The sequence below is a fragment of the Brachypodium distachyon genome, chromosome 2 (genome assembly GCF_000005505.3).
Source record: "Brachypodium distachyon strain Bd21 chromosome 2, Brachypodium_distachyon_v3.0, whole genome shotgun sequence".
Taxonomy (NCBI): domain Eukaryota; kingdom Viridiplantae; phylum Streptophyta; class Magnoliopsida; order Poales; family Poaceae; genus Brachypodium; species Brachypodium distachyon.
In genome coordinates, this window is record NC_016132.3 from 14,570,365 (window position 1) to 14,584,238 (window position 13,874).

At 45.7% G+C, this 13,874-nt stretch overlaps 3 protein-coding genes across 4 annotated transcripts; 1 reads left to right on the plus strand and 2 right to left on the minus strand.

Annotated features, from left to right (window-relative positions):
• Positions 1–1,102, minus strand: LOC100834396 (fasciclin-like arabinogalactan protein 9). Its single transcript, XM_003565870.3, has one exon. The coding sequence runs from the start codon at positions 1,047–1,049 to the stop codon at positions 354–356; it is 696 nt and encodes a 231-aa protein (XP_003565918.1). The 5' UTR covers positions 1,050–1,102; the 3' UTR covers positions 1–353.
• A 3,542-nt stretch (positions 1,103–4,644) lies between these two features.
• Positions 4,645–6,971, plus strand: LOC100823460 (E3 SUMO-protein ligase MMS21). The gene is made up of 7 exons (XM_003567853.4): positions 4,645–4,792; positions 4,896–4,967; positions 5,069–5,179; positions 5,274–5,384; positions 5,566–5,705; positions 6,378–6,460; positions 6,538–6,971. The coding sequence occupies exons 1-7, from the start codon at positions 4,721–4,723 to the stop codon at positions 6,711–6,713; spliced, it is 765 nt and encodes a 254-aa protein (XP_003567901.1). The 5' UTR covers positions 4,645–4,720; the 3' UTR covers positions 6,714–6,971.
• Positions 6,972–7,378: 407 nt separating this feature from the next.
• Positions 7,379–13,626, minus strand: LOC100823758 (auxin response factor 15). Of its 2 annotated transcripts, XM_003567854.4 has the most exons (12): positions 12,743–13,626; positions 12,574–12,630; positions 12,280–12,465; positions 12,092–12,176; positions 11,357–11,447; positions 11,115–11,279; positions 10,538–10,657; positions 10,385–10,457; positions 9,031–9,190; positions 8,113–8,942; positions 7,951–8,046; positions 7,379–7,860 (listed from the first exon to the last, which is right to left on the minus strand). In XM_003567854.4, the coding sequence occupies exons 1-11, from the start codon at positions 13,109–13,111 to the stop codon at positions 7,990–7,992; spliced, it is 2,193 nt and encodes a 730-aa protein (XP_003567902.1). In that variant the 5' UTR covers positions 13,112–13,626; the 3' UTR covers positions 7,379–7,860; positions 7,951–7,989. The 2 variants fall into 2 exon arrangements, with proteins under 2 accessions (XP_003567902.1, XP_014754927.1); XM_014899441.2 differs by having other exon boundaries at positions 7,382–8,046.
• Between the last annotated feature and the right edge of the window lie 248 nt (positions 13,627–13,874).

Consider the following 13,874-nt stretch of genomic DNA (forward strand, 5'->3'; position numbering starts at 1 on the left):
TTTAGGGCCAAAAGTCGTGCCTTGCTTCTTTATTTCTCTTCTCAATCTTACGACATGGGTACAAGCTATGGCCTGCATGTGTACACACGCGCGCGAACCAAACACCTCACCACACATGGACTAGTATCCTATCCGGATACAGACTCAGCTAACCAGACTAGGATCCTAAACACACAAGATGACAAGAACACTAACAGCACGTAGGTTAGCTTCACAAGGAAACTAACCTGATTACAATCCGGACATGACTCGCCCTAGCACGCCTACAAACCTAGTTTAACTCAAACTCAAGATTAAATCTAACACAACAAACAGCTAGCTACTCTTACTCTCTGATGTCTTCCATTTTCTTCTCACAAGACGCAAGCAGCCAACAAGCTCCACCCTGAGGCGCCAACAACAGCACCAGCAGCCGCACTAGCCAGCGCCCCCGCTGGCCCCTTCGTCCCGGGCGCCGGTGCCGACGGCTCAGGCAAAAACAGATCATTCTGCAACAACACCTTATCAACCGAATACACCGCCAACGGCTTCACAGCCCTCAACGCCGCGCCCACCACGGTGCTCATGAGCCCCGTGGACACTTTCACCTGGCCATTGCTGGCGGTCGTGACATTGACCGTGGAAGGGGCGCCGTTGGCGCCGGAGGCCTGGGTGCGCACGGGGTTGCTGGCGGTACCCAAGGACTGCATGGAGAAGAAGGAAGGGATGATGTGTGCTTGGACCAGGGAGACTTGCTTCTGCTGGGGCAGAGATTCGATGGTGCCGGGTTTCAGGCTGTCGAAGGCGGTGTCGGTGGGCGCGAAGACCGTGAAGCCGGCGTTGGAGCCGTTCAGCTGGCTGTTGAGCGCCGTGTCCTGCTGGGTGGACTTCATGAGCCGCATGAACTTTGTGTACAGCCCGGCTTTCTCCAGCACCGCCGTTATGTTCAGCGGCGTGGACGCTTTGAACGGGGCCGGGGCCATGGGCGCCGCCGTCTGCTGGCTCAGCGCCGCCGGCAGCAGCGCCAGGGACAGCAGCACGGCCAGCAGCACGCTTCTCGCCGTCGCCATTGCTATAGACCTTGTGTTAGCTGGCTAGTGAGAAGTGTGTGTGTGAGCTAGTGATGAGAATGCAGGGATGGAGATGGTGGTGATATGATATGCTCCTATATATAGGACGTAAGTACGAGCGAAAGTCATATTTACCGGTGCTGTAGGCACCGGATGCACGGTTCACAGTCTCACGATTACCTTTCGATGTGACGTTTGAGATTGAGGTGGATTATGATAATTTAGCTTTTTCAATCAACTTTTTTTTGTTTTTTTTGTGTTTGGCTAACCAACTTTTCTCTAGTTTTGTATGTAATATGTTTCACAACATACTATAAAATAAGTCAATTCAGCAATGCAAAAATAAGCGTGGATTTTACAATGGGATCCCACACGGCACTTGGGCTTGGGACTTTGGGCTGAAAATTTTATAGTACAAAAAAGAAAGCACCATACTCTTTTTCTGTAACAAAAATGTCGTACGCAAAGCTTTGAAATCGTGCAGGTCTGAAGAGAAGGGTTTGGTTGGGTTTTGGAATCGCGTGGGATCGATGTAAAGATGTGAACAGGGGTGGACCCAAGATGAGGGGCCAAAGTAGAAAATATTAGTATTAGAAAGGCCAAAACATAAAAATACATAGTACTTTATAGTATATAAGAAGATATGAGGGATCTAGGCCTAATTTTTAAATCTTAGGGTGGCGATACGAGAGGAGAGGAGAGTGGTGAGTGTGCATAGATAGGCGAGCAGTTTAATATGTCCAAGATGGCCGTGTGATCTTGACGTATGTTCAGTCATTTTAGTACATAATTCTAGCTTCAAATTGCAGTATAGCATTGCGTGAGATGGAGGTCGGATCAATTTGCAACGTGTTAAGTTAAAATTAAGTTTTTTTAGGAAAAGTTAAAGCTTAGTTAAGTACATGCATGTCAGATCAACCTCCTAGGTCTTGAGTCTGTCCTTTATTTCAAAAGTGGAAAAAACAAGTCTGCAGCAAACGGACGGAATTTTTGTTATTTTTCTGACGAGAAAGACAAGAGCTCTACCATACAGTATCAGGGAATCTAATTTGCTGTAGAGAAATCGGTGCAACTTTGTTCTTAATCTAATGTGACCTTGACAAAATGCCATGTGCTGCTCTCTTGGAAAGAACAAAACAAAAGGCAAAACCTGCATTGTTACTGGCCATTGCACCGCTATCTCTATCTCTGAAGTCTGAACCGAGGATATGCACGCACGATTTCAAATTGCCTGATGCCAAAACTTCGCGCGCTCGACCAAGCAACATTCGTCGTCCCAGCATAAACAAGTACTCCTCGTTTCTCGTCCTCGGACGGACCTAAGAAAGAGCATCGGATGCAGATGGGACAGACCAACGTCGTACGCACAACACTTTTGTAAGACGAGCGTGCGTGACCCGCTGGATGCTCGAGTACTACTGGTTTCTCGGACCTGATTGGCCTGTTGGCCATGCAAAACATCTCTCTAATGCAAAAATGTAGAGCGGCCGGGTCCCGCTAAGAGTCACACAGCATGTCTGCATTTACTATTCCAGCTACCTGCATCTTACGAACCCATTCGATTTATCTTCAATTTTTCGAAAACCTTCTATCAGTACTACCGTGCGTTGATAGCAAGGTTTGTAGCATCCAAAGGAGTGTGAGCACAGGATATGTTCTCGTCTTATTCCCATGCGAATACAACCTCTTACACTCTGCTCATTTTTTTGTTATCCACATAAAAATTAACCCACCTGACACAGTGAAAAAGAGAGAGTACTAAAACTACCCATGCCTCTCAAATCTCGATGTTGCACTGCCACACTACAAAGAAAGAGAAACTTCGGGTCAATACGACAAGAGCGCAGAGTATCCGTTGCTTTTACTCCGTGCTGCCACGCAGAAACAAGAGCGTGATTTCCCGTGAGATTAATTTAGGCCTCTCCCAATGGGGTCTTTTGGAGATACAACTATTACTAAATTAATCAATGCAACTTTGTTTAGAGATATAACGACCAAGAGATCGTGCATTGTGGATTCTTTTTTTTTAGGAAATACTTCCTCCTTATACAAAAAAGGACACGAACACATTTTGAGATTTCATTTGACCAATAATCAGACTAATGATTTGAGGTTTCAGTGGTACACAAAATATATCATTGTATTCGTATTTTCAAAAATGTCTCCAACAATATGAAATTTATAACATGTAATCAACATATTATTGATCTAATTATTGGTCACAGTTCGATCGCGAAATGCGTGCATGGCATTTTTTTTAAAGAAGGAAATATCATCGTTTAAAATAATGTGCAGGCTTAACGGATAACCGGACGACAAATCAACGGTATCGAACTGCAGGAGCACGGTTTGATTAAAGAACCGTGTATCTATCGGTGTCGCAGTATTTGATGCTCCTCGAGGTGAGCTAGAAGTTTATACCGGCCTCGCCTGGCCTCGCCACATGCTGCTGTGCCGGAGCTGCTGCTATAGTACATGATTGCTTGATGGTATCCACACCGCAACTTGCATTAGATATGTCTGCTACTCCAAACTCGATTCTGAATTTTTTTTTTCCCAAAGGATAAAGCTCACCTGCACTGTAATTATGATACAGTAATAACTTATCGTACACTCCATCACGGGTCGATTATTATTTCTTTGGTATGATCGAGACGGACTTCAGGAGAGGAGACCTGTGCTGTCCGGCTGCTAGCTAGAACTCTCCCTCTTGACAGTTCGTTTCGTTCCGTTGGATTCAAGCCCTGGATGGCCTTTTGGTTTTGTGCACTTGTCTAGTGGGCGAAGGCAAACTGCCCAGCTGACTACTCCGTTCCATAATTCTTGTCGAAATATTACATGTATCTAGACGTTTTTTAAAAATAGATACATCCATATGTTAGCAAATCTGAGACAACAATTATAAAACGAAGGGAGTAACATTTTCGCGTGTTATGGTTGCTTAGTTGCCTCACGATGATCGTGGGTGTCAGGCCACCTCTCGTCCCGTTTAATCCCAAGGGTTAATTTCATACTTGCTCCGTTTCAAAATATGGGACGTATAAGTTTTGTTAAATGGCATACTGATCTTATAGAAAAAAATATCAACATCTATGGTACGAAATGATGATCATCAAATCCACTATGAAATATATTTTTATAATTTTTGGTTTGACATTTTATAGACGGAGTATAAGTACTTTTTGTTGTAAGCCTAGTCAAATTTTAGAAAACTTAACTTCCAACAAAAGTTATACGTACTACATTTTGGACGGATGGAGCTTATGTCGTTGTAGTTCTCACGCAATTTTCATTTTTTCTAAGAAAATCACTACAAATCTTCTGATTTTTCAAAAAATTGAGTGTCCAAAGATGCCATCACGGTGGCATTTTCCGAAAGATGCGAATTGATTTTTCAAATATGCAGGAATGCCTTCTTTTGTCCTCAGTGACGAACCCAGAAATGAACACTTACTCGTTCCGCCTTGTTTTGTGAAGGGAAAACGAAAGATGGAGAAAAAACGGGAGTCTAATTCGGCCTCGACAATCATGGAGCCCACTAACGGATAATGGGCCTTGTAAACCTGCTCTCGTGGTCCATAAAGCCAGTAGTCAGGCAGCCCATCCCACCAACTACCACTTTCCCTCCATTCTCTCGCACAGAGAAGGGGAACCGCGGGAGCTCGCCGGAGATGTCGTCGGCGGCCATGAAGCTCGCCAACGCTGCTGACGCTAGCTCGGAGGAGGCCCAATCTCTCATCGCGGTAAGAGCCTTACCCACCCTGCCTCTCTCCGTCGACCAGACCAACCCCATCTCTGATTTCAATCCGCAAAACCCTAACCCCCTTAAAATCCCCAAACACTCAGGACATGCGCAAGGCCGTCAACACCATGAGGTCCATCGCCGTCGAGTTCGAGAAGGCAAATATGTCCGATAAGGCACGCGACCGCTCCACATTTTGCACCCACAAGCCCCCCAATCTCGTCTGGAATCGAATCGAAAACCACTAACCCCTGAAGCCCGTGATTTTTTTTTCCAGGTGAAGGAGGTCGAGAAGGAAATGCTGGAGCTCTTGGCTTCGTACGAGGACTGCGCATTCCTCGCCGAGGCGGTCAAGGCGGTGCCTCAGATATACCAGCCGTCTGATCAGGTGCGAATGTGCGATGGCCTGTCATGCTTTTGTTGGGGGCGTTCGAGTTGGGAGCAATGTGGGCTAATTGTGTGGCCTTTGTTTTTGTTCAAAGCCTACGGATTTCAAAAGGCTAATTGAGGCGGAGGTTACCAAAATCAAGGGTAACTCACGAGTGTCGGGACATTGCCAGCAGCTCGTTCGGCAGTTCAGAGAGGCTGTTTGGGTACGTGCTACGCAGATTTGTATTGGTGGTTGTTGGGAGGATTATTTACAATTATGTTGAAAGAGCCACACAAAAGATGTTAAAGTTCTGTTGGGCTATCTGTTTGGAAAAGAATGTACTCCGTATGTGCTTGATTTCAAAATGGCTGACAGTTTTGTCTACATGTGTTATTTTTCTGCAGGATGTTCATCATGCAGGTCAGCCCATGCCTGGAGACGAACAAGAGGAGCTCGTTATGACTAGCACCCAGAGGAACGTCCTAAATATCAAATGCCCAATAACTATGAAGCCTATAATTGAGTTGACAGATCCAGTTCGCTGGTAAGCAGTTAGCGCTCTGCTCGGTTTTATGTCACAGCTCTTTGAAAATTGTGCCATCGTTTAACTTAAAAGGTTGAATCTTGAGCTACATACTCATTGTATTTCCACCAGACAATAACTGGTCGAGGTTTTTTAGCACCACATCATGTTCTAAAGATTAGCTTCCAGTCTGCAAATATCGAGTATTTCTGTGCCCGAGTCGGTGGCCTACAGTTCTATTTCACATTTTTACTACTCCCTCCGTCCGGAAACAAGTGACGAGGATTTGTATAAGATCTTATACAAATCTACCGTCACTTATTTCGGGACGGAGGGAGTACTATTTTTGTTTTGCTTCTACCCTTTAGCCCCTTGTATGATCCACATGCTATAAAAAACATCAGGATTTGGTTAACCTTTGTTCATGATCAGCATGCTATAAGCAAGCATGTTTTCTCTGTTACTACGAACCCTGTCATTTCGTCAGTAGAACCAGTTCGGAATTGTCAATCGAACAACTAGGAGTGCTACCAATCGAACTCCTGATCATTCATTTTGATTTATTTTCCTCAATTAAGGAGTTTTACCAATGGACACAATATTAGAAAGCTAGAAATTGTGCACATCCACATACTGAATATTTTTCAATTCCAAATACTGACACTATATGCTTCCTTTCCTTTCCCTCTACAGTACGGAGTGCAGACACATATATGACAAGAATCCTATTATGAGTTACATCAGAAACAACAAACCTCCGCGGTGCCCTATTGCAGGTATATGCCATTACTCTCTGCACCCCTTGGTTCTTTCCATTCACAAGGTCCTAACTTCAATCTATTTGTTAAACCAGGTTGCCCGAAGATGTTACACACAGGGAATGTTGTCTGCGATTCCATGCTCCGAGTCGAAATCGATGAGTTCCGTTCATCAGGGGCAGCTGATTCAATTGCTTCAGATGTAGAGGATATCTCGGACTTGAATGATGACGAGGAGGAGCCAATGGATGAGGACAGCGACCATTTGTAATGGGTGTTGCGAGAAAAAAAGGAGGGTGTGGCAAGTTCGGTATGTAGGATACTAGCTCTTAGAACTGTTCAGGACGTACTGATCTGGACCATCACTGCAGCCTGGCTGTCACCTTTTCGTCTTTGGCGTTCTCTGTAAGAAATGTGAATCCTCTGTCGGTTAAGCTAAACTAATGTAGCAGGCTTAGCTATATGAAATATATCCAAGTATTGATCAAACTCTTCTATACACTCGTCTGCAGTGTTCTATTCCATTGAATGAAATAGCTCTTGGTCTGCTTGATAAAAAATGCTTGGAAAAAATTGTAATGGTCCGCAACTTACTTGCTACAGGCCATTTGCTCAGCTGTTGCAGCGCGTGCGATATTGATGACCTGATGAGCAGAAGGCATTTTTTTTATTTCTGCAGGGATATCGCGGAGCATTCCAAGGGTGGGAGAATTGATGGACAGGTGAAGTTCTACTTCTACACGTATATAAATATATATGTTGTGATATCGTTATCTTTGTAGTGCCAAATCCTGGGATTAGTTATTATTTTTCATCTTTTTTGACACGATTCCTTTTCTTTTTTTTGGTGGGATGAAAGGGTGATTAGTGCAGAGTTTTTACAATGATGGCAACTAATAAGCAGCCAGTAATAATAGCAAAAGGATGATCGAGTAATCATAGCAAAACAAGATGATTAGTGACTGAACAGTCAAGACATAGTTGTGCAGCATGCTCTGAACGTCACTGAAACAGACACATCAGAATTATCCTCTGATATTCATTCTTGAACGAATCACATTGAAGATAATTGGGGCTTCAAGACCGGAGCTAGGGACTGGGGGAGAGGGGATTTGGCACCCCCACCAGCGGCAGCAGGAACAAAACGCGTAGTGTTCCCAGCCATGGGCTTCGTGCGACAGCACTACCCCAGCACGGGGAGTCACCTGCCAAGCCTTCAGGTTATATAGCATGCAGATTATATGAACACATTGGTAGTTCCAGCAGCAACGAAGGCTGCTAACAATGGCCATCTAGGTACTAATTCATAGAATAAGAACTCCATCAGTTACAACTAAGATACAAGTTCGACAAGCATCATCGATCCACCTGTCTTCAAAAGACCCACTCATCAACCAGAGACACAACATGACAAGTCTCTGCAAACCATTGAAGTTCTAGTCAGCACATATGTGGCTGGAATAGTCAGAGTCAACATGAAGATGATACCAGGCGTATAACTTCTTCACCTCCAGATGGCTTGTGAATCCAACTAACAGATCAGTTCATCATATCCATTGTTGGACGTCGATCGCCCTGCCAACAACAGGCCTTTGCTCATGAACCTGCAGAATATTCAGTTAACGTTCACCCTATTAAGCACAAGAGTTTGCAAACCATGAAGTACTTACAGTAGCACAACTGCTGCCAAGGGATTTCGGCACCTGTTGCTTCAAGGACTGGACTGAAGATGGATAGTTGGCATCACCACAACCCATTTCATCTCTTGCTCGAACCTTCTCTGCAAGGGAGATGCCAAATATTTTGCAGCTGTTTGTTCCAACACTCTTGTTCTCAACTGCAACATGACCATCCATCACTTCTGCAGCAAGATGAGGCCGGAGTGACAATGTTTGTGCTGATCTTCCAACACCTTCAGTAGAGTCAAACCTAGCATGTCTATCATCCTCATTCATATCCAAGTGGCCATGGCCAAATTCAAATCGAGAAACCTTTGAATTAGCCTGCTGAAACATTAGGACAGAAGGTGGTGAGGATGCTGATTGAGACGGGAGGACTGGTGCTGGTGGCCCTCGAAAAGCGCACCCATGAAGTTGTGAATGCCATTTATTTGCCGCACCAGGTGCGTATGGACCATCTTGTTGATGAATGCCACTACTTCTGATGCGTGCATCAACCAGACTTCCTCGGTAAGGATGGAAAACTTCTTGACCTTGCAAGACCTTTTGGAATCTCTGAGACTCCCTAAAGCCTGAGCAATGGTAGGGAAACCCTGGGTTTCCATATGGTGTTCTAGCACCAAGTCTTGGAATCCCTAGGACACTGTTACCTACATCATTGGAGCAACTCCTTTCATCAATGTACTGCGAATTTCTTGCTTCACATGGCCGTGAAGTAGCAACAGCAGTACCATCGTGAGTTCTGTAACCCAATAATTCTTGACCTTGCAAGACCTTGCGGAATTGTGCAGATTCCACAAAATCAGGGCGACCACCTCCATCTTCCAAAAGAAAAAGGAGAATTCAGCGGGGTAGATCACCAGAGAATAATTTCATAACAGTTTCATTTAACTATAATAAGAGACATACGTGGAACCATGTATTCTGGGTTAACATGGGAAAGACATGGTTTCAGTCGCTTTGAAGCCGGTGTGGCCAGATGGGATCCTGAAGCTGAACTGGTCAGCTCAATCTCCCAGGGAGATACCCTGTTTGGACGTCGACACTCAACATCATCATCCCACCTTACCTGTCAAGAGGCAATATGGTAATTTAACATAGATTCCCAGCAATGCAAAAGGCTCTAGGTAATGAAGTCAAACGCAACAGTCTACAAAAAGACAACATGATTTTTGCATTAAAATTGCCCAAATAACACCAGCTTCTCATGTTTATGACATCATTCTCTCTTCCTGACATCTCTATAGTCAGATTGCAATATAGATGAAAAGATGTCATCAGCAATTAACTTTATACACATATCAGATCGTATCCAACATGGTATATGTAACCTAACTTTGAAGAGATAAAACATTGTGGACCCTTTTGTTAGTAAGAAGAGCATAATTGCCTGTTCATGTTGTTTTCTTAGCAATAAAATACTTCCTAAATAACAAGAGCAGGTCAAGTGAGCTACATGAATACATGAAGCAAGCAAACTTTTAATTCTATGCACAAATCTAATGTAACATACAAATAACCGACTGGCTCCAATGCAAACAACAATCTGTTCTCCAAACCTTAACTACACACATGTGATGTCAAGTACAAACAATCAGGTGTCTCAAGTATGATCTAGGCGTCAAATCTGCATGATGAGTCGGCAAACTGTGTACAAAAACTACCGATGCTTCAAACTTTTACTCTACATATTGATTAAATATATCACATACAAACAATTAGCTTGCTTGTAATCAGAACTTTAATTTGATCTACATGTAGTGATCTTAAATAGAAAGTGAATCTACCAAGCTGCAACTTAATGAAATGATATAATAACTACCAACATTTTTTTAGTTTTGAGGGGTAAGTACTGCAGGTACCAATCATAACCTAGCTTGCCATCTGAACTATAAATAACCTACTGACTCAAATACAAATGCCCAATCACATATACGTTGTCATTTTTGTCATCACTTTACAATTAGCATATTGGCACTAATATGCAAGTCCAAATGATGACAAAAATAGTGTGGTGTACGGCTGCTGTCCTGGCACTTGTGCATTGTCGACATGAAATTAATTTATTCAACTTGCTGTCATCAGAACAATACGATGCCAACTATGTTATTTTTGGCACCAATCTGTATTTACATTAGGCATGATTTGACAGTATTACTTGGGAGTCTTGGACAGTAGACATCAGAAAGATGTGCTGCAACAACAGCATATACTGCTAAGTGCTAACCATCTACTGCAAGAAACCGGACAAAGCACACCGTACCAGCAAACATTTCCACTTTGATCCACGCCACATAGGGTCCGCGTCACCTGTTCCAGTAATTATCCCTGTGTACCTGTAGGATGATATCATATGCATCACGAATCAAGTGCTATGATATTTGAGTCATTAGTAGAATAGATGCATCATACAAACCTTCTTTCAGCAGCATCTTCACTTTCATATCTCATTTTAAACCTCAAACCAACAGAAAATGGCTGACTCAAGCTTTTTGTGAACTTCCAATAGGGTACAATGAATTCAGATTGACTTAACCTGTCAGTTTGTTAGAAACAATAACTGGCATCAGAAACTGTTATAACGCATCAAGACAAGTAGGGGCTAGCTGCAAAGTACATCAGTATTTTTAATTCTATCTTATCGACTTAAACAATAAAAACACATTAAGGCGATGACATCATCAAAAATACTGTAGGAATCAACTCTCAGAACAAATATAAAAAATAGTGGTCAAAGCAACACCAGTTCAGTTCAAAACTTCAAAATTCACTAAGAACACAGGTAGGCAAGGGAAAAACAATTCAATGAAACATGTTCGAATGTACCTAGTTTGACGACCATAAAAACTAAGACCTTGATGCCCACCAAACACCAGCAAAATATACCGTAACACATGCTTACTTTTCTAAAAGTATACTGGTTCTATAATTGAAATTTACCTAATGTTAACTTCAGAAGGCAATAATAAGACAACCGGCACGCTCATGCTTACCTGGGGTTATAGTAGATCCGGAACATGCCTTTTGTAGCCACAGCATGTGCAACATTAGCTAGTGTACCAAGATTTGAACACTGGCTATATAACCCCGGAAAAGCAGATCCGGTTTTGAGCTGAGCCGCACGGCGAACTCCCAGTCTTAGCTCTCCATCATCACCTCTGAAAATTGATGAAGACTGATTAAAAAGGAGCAGCAACATCATGTGCAAATGATATGCACGATCCTGTTAGCCTACCGCAAAAATAGTACAGCATCCCCAGAGACAAGCTTCTTCTTGTTGACAAATGCACTCCATCCGGTGGTTAGAAGGTGCCTGCGCGGCTGGCCTGCATCACAATCAGTCAGATGTGGATCTATCAGCAATCAAGGAGAGCCTACCTTCTTATGGTTGTCCTTTACATTCCTTAAATAGGGACCAGACCTCCCCTAAAAACTACAGCTAACATGTCTAGCAAAGTAGCAAGTACTATTACCATCAGTAAAGCAATCCTCAAAAGGTATTGAAAATATGGCGTAGCACATAAGAAAGCAAATTCGGGGAGCACGAAGAATACTGAATACACACATATTGTCTACAATCATAAACCACAAATCTTAAGATGGATATTCCAAGGTCAAATGGTCAAACATAAGTACAGTTAACAGCTCCAGGTCCTCGGCAAGCAAAGATGATGTATGGTGTATACATGTATTTACAAGTCTTCAATGCTGATAAAAATCCAGCAGTGCTGGTCCTGAGTGAACAACTGAGCAGTACACAGGGCGCCTGAATCATTACTCAATCACGCTCAAATGATTCAGGCGCGCTGCTGCTTCAGCAGTTCAGCCACAGCACCTACTCAGAATGGGAAATGAATGCAGTGTACAGAAGGCTAGTGAGTGGAGAACTCGGCATGTACGAACACAGCTCATATGCACTGCAAACAACCAAAACCAAGGTAAAATCCATAATGCGTTTGTTCAGCTGTACCTCGATAGATGTGGCGGAACTTCCACTCCGTGCCGTGCAAATCCTTGGCTGCGAGTTCCTGAGATGGCCGCTGCTGGCTATAATCCTGCGCGCCCCAAACGAAAAAAGTCCCAGTAAACCAATTGAAGACAATGCGGCTAGACACTTAAGAACTCAAAAACAACCGAGCTCTTGGGCAATACGCGCACCAGAGGTGGGAAGCAGTCCTCGGCAGCACGGCGCGGCACGGAGAAGCCGCCGTGCGTGCTGGTGTCGGACGCCGTGAGCGTCTTGCAGAACATGTGCGGCATCCTCGAGAACCGCTGCTTGCCGGTCTCGCCGTCCTCGCCGCCGCTCCCTTCCTCCGCCCCTTCGCGCTTCCGCCTCACCGCTTCCTGCAAGCGCGTGCGTCAGAAACAAAATCATTCACCAACGTCTTGCAGAAAACCAAATGTTATCGCATGCCATATTACGGCTTGTCTGTGGGCATCAAAAGGCCGTACCTCGTTCTCGGGGAGCAGCGAGAGCTGCGCGTACACCTCGTCCGTGGACGCGTCCGCCTGCAAACACAAAGCGCGGGCAGCAGCGATGAGATAAACCAACCAAAGCTCAGCAAACGAAACGAAACCAAACACATTGAGCTCAGAAGCGCGACCAAACCAAACCACGCACATGGAGCGAGACGTCGACGACGCGGCAGAAGACGTGGGGCGGCACGGGCGCGTTCGCGGCCGCCGCGTCGCCGCCGAGCTGCTCGAGGTGGCCCTGCGGGAAGTACACGACGACGCTCCCCTTTCGCGGCATCGGCGCCACGGGCCCCGCGCACGCGTGCCACAGCTCCAGGCACACCGCGCTGGGAGGCCACGCCTGCTGCCGCGGCGGCGGCGGCGGAGGAGGCGTCGCCGAAGCTGACGCCGACGCCGTGGCCGCGGAGCTCCCCTGGCTGTGGAGCGAGGAGGAGCAGTCGCCGCCGGTACCCGCCGCTGCCGCCGCCGACTCCTCCTCGTCCTCCTCCACCGTGTTGAGGTCGATCCCCGCCATACCGCACACCGTGGGCCGCAGAGAAGAGACCACGCTAGCCCGAAGCACGAGGTGGAAGCAGCAGCAGGCCAAGCGATTAATGAAGCAGGCAGGCTGCGGCTGGGTGGGAGGCGAGGTGATAACTAGAACTAGATAGGGTGGGGGCAGCTCGCGGCAAAGCAAAACAGCAAGGGAGAGAGAGCTAGGGCTAATCTCAGGCGGCTATGGGAAGCGGAGAGGAAGACGAAGAAGTCCGGACGGCGCCGCGGCGGGGGTGGTGGTGGTGCGACAGCACATCGTGGTAATGGCCATGAATGGGGGTCCTGGGGCTCTATGGAGGTGCTCTGCGCCGGGCTGGGCCGGGGACTACTACTACTAGTAGCCAAAAGGGATGAGAGACGCGGCCAACGGCTGTGTCCCGCTGCTGTGGTGCGTGGGTAGAAATCAATCAACCCTTCTATTTCTGCGATTTTCCGGCTTCGCTTCGTTTGTGGGAGAACGGGACGAGAGAAAAGGGGGGAGCGGATATTTTGCGGGTGAAGGGAGGGAGTGGACTGGGGTTGGGGGATTAAAGAAACGGGAAAAGGTGAAAAGGAGAGCGGAAGAGGCGGGAGGCGAGAACAGTGATGGTGGCGCAGAGCAGGCAGGGACAGAGGAGAGAGATGGGGAATGGGTGGACGCAGACACAAGCCGCAGGGAAAGCAGCTGTACTCCACCGTCGTTGTACCCCGACCGTAGTGTACTGGAGTACCAGTAGGGATTAGCAGTAGTAGTAAAAAAAATA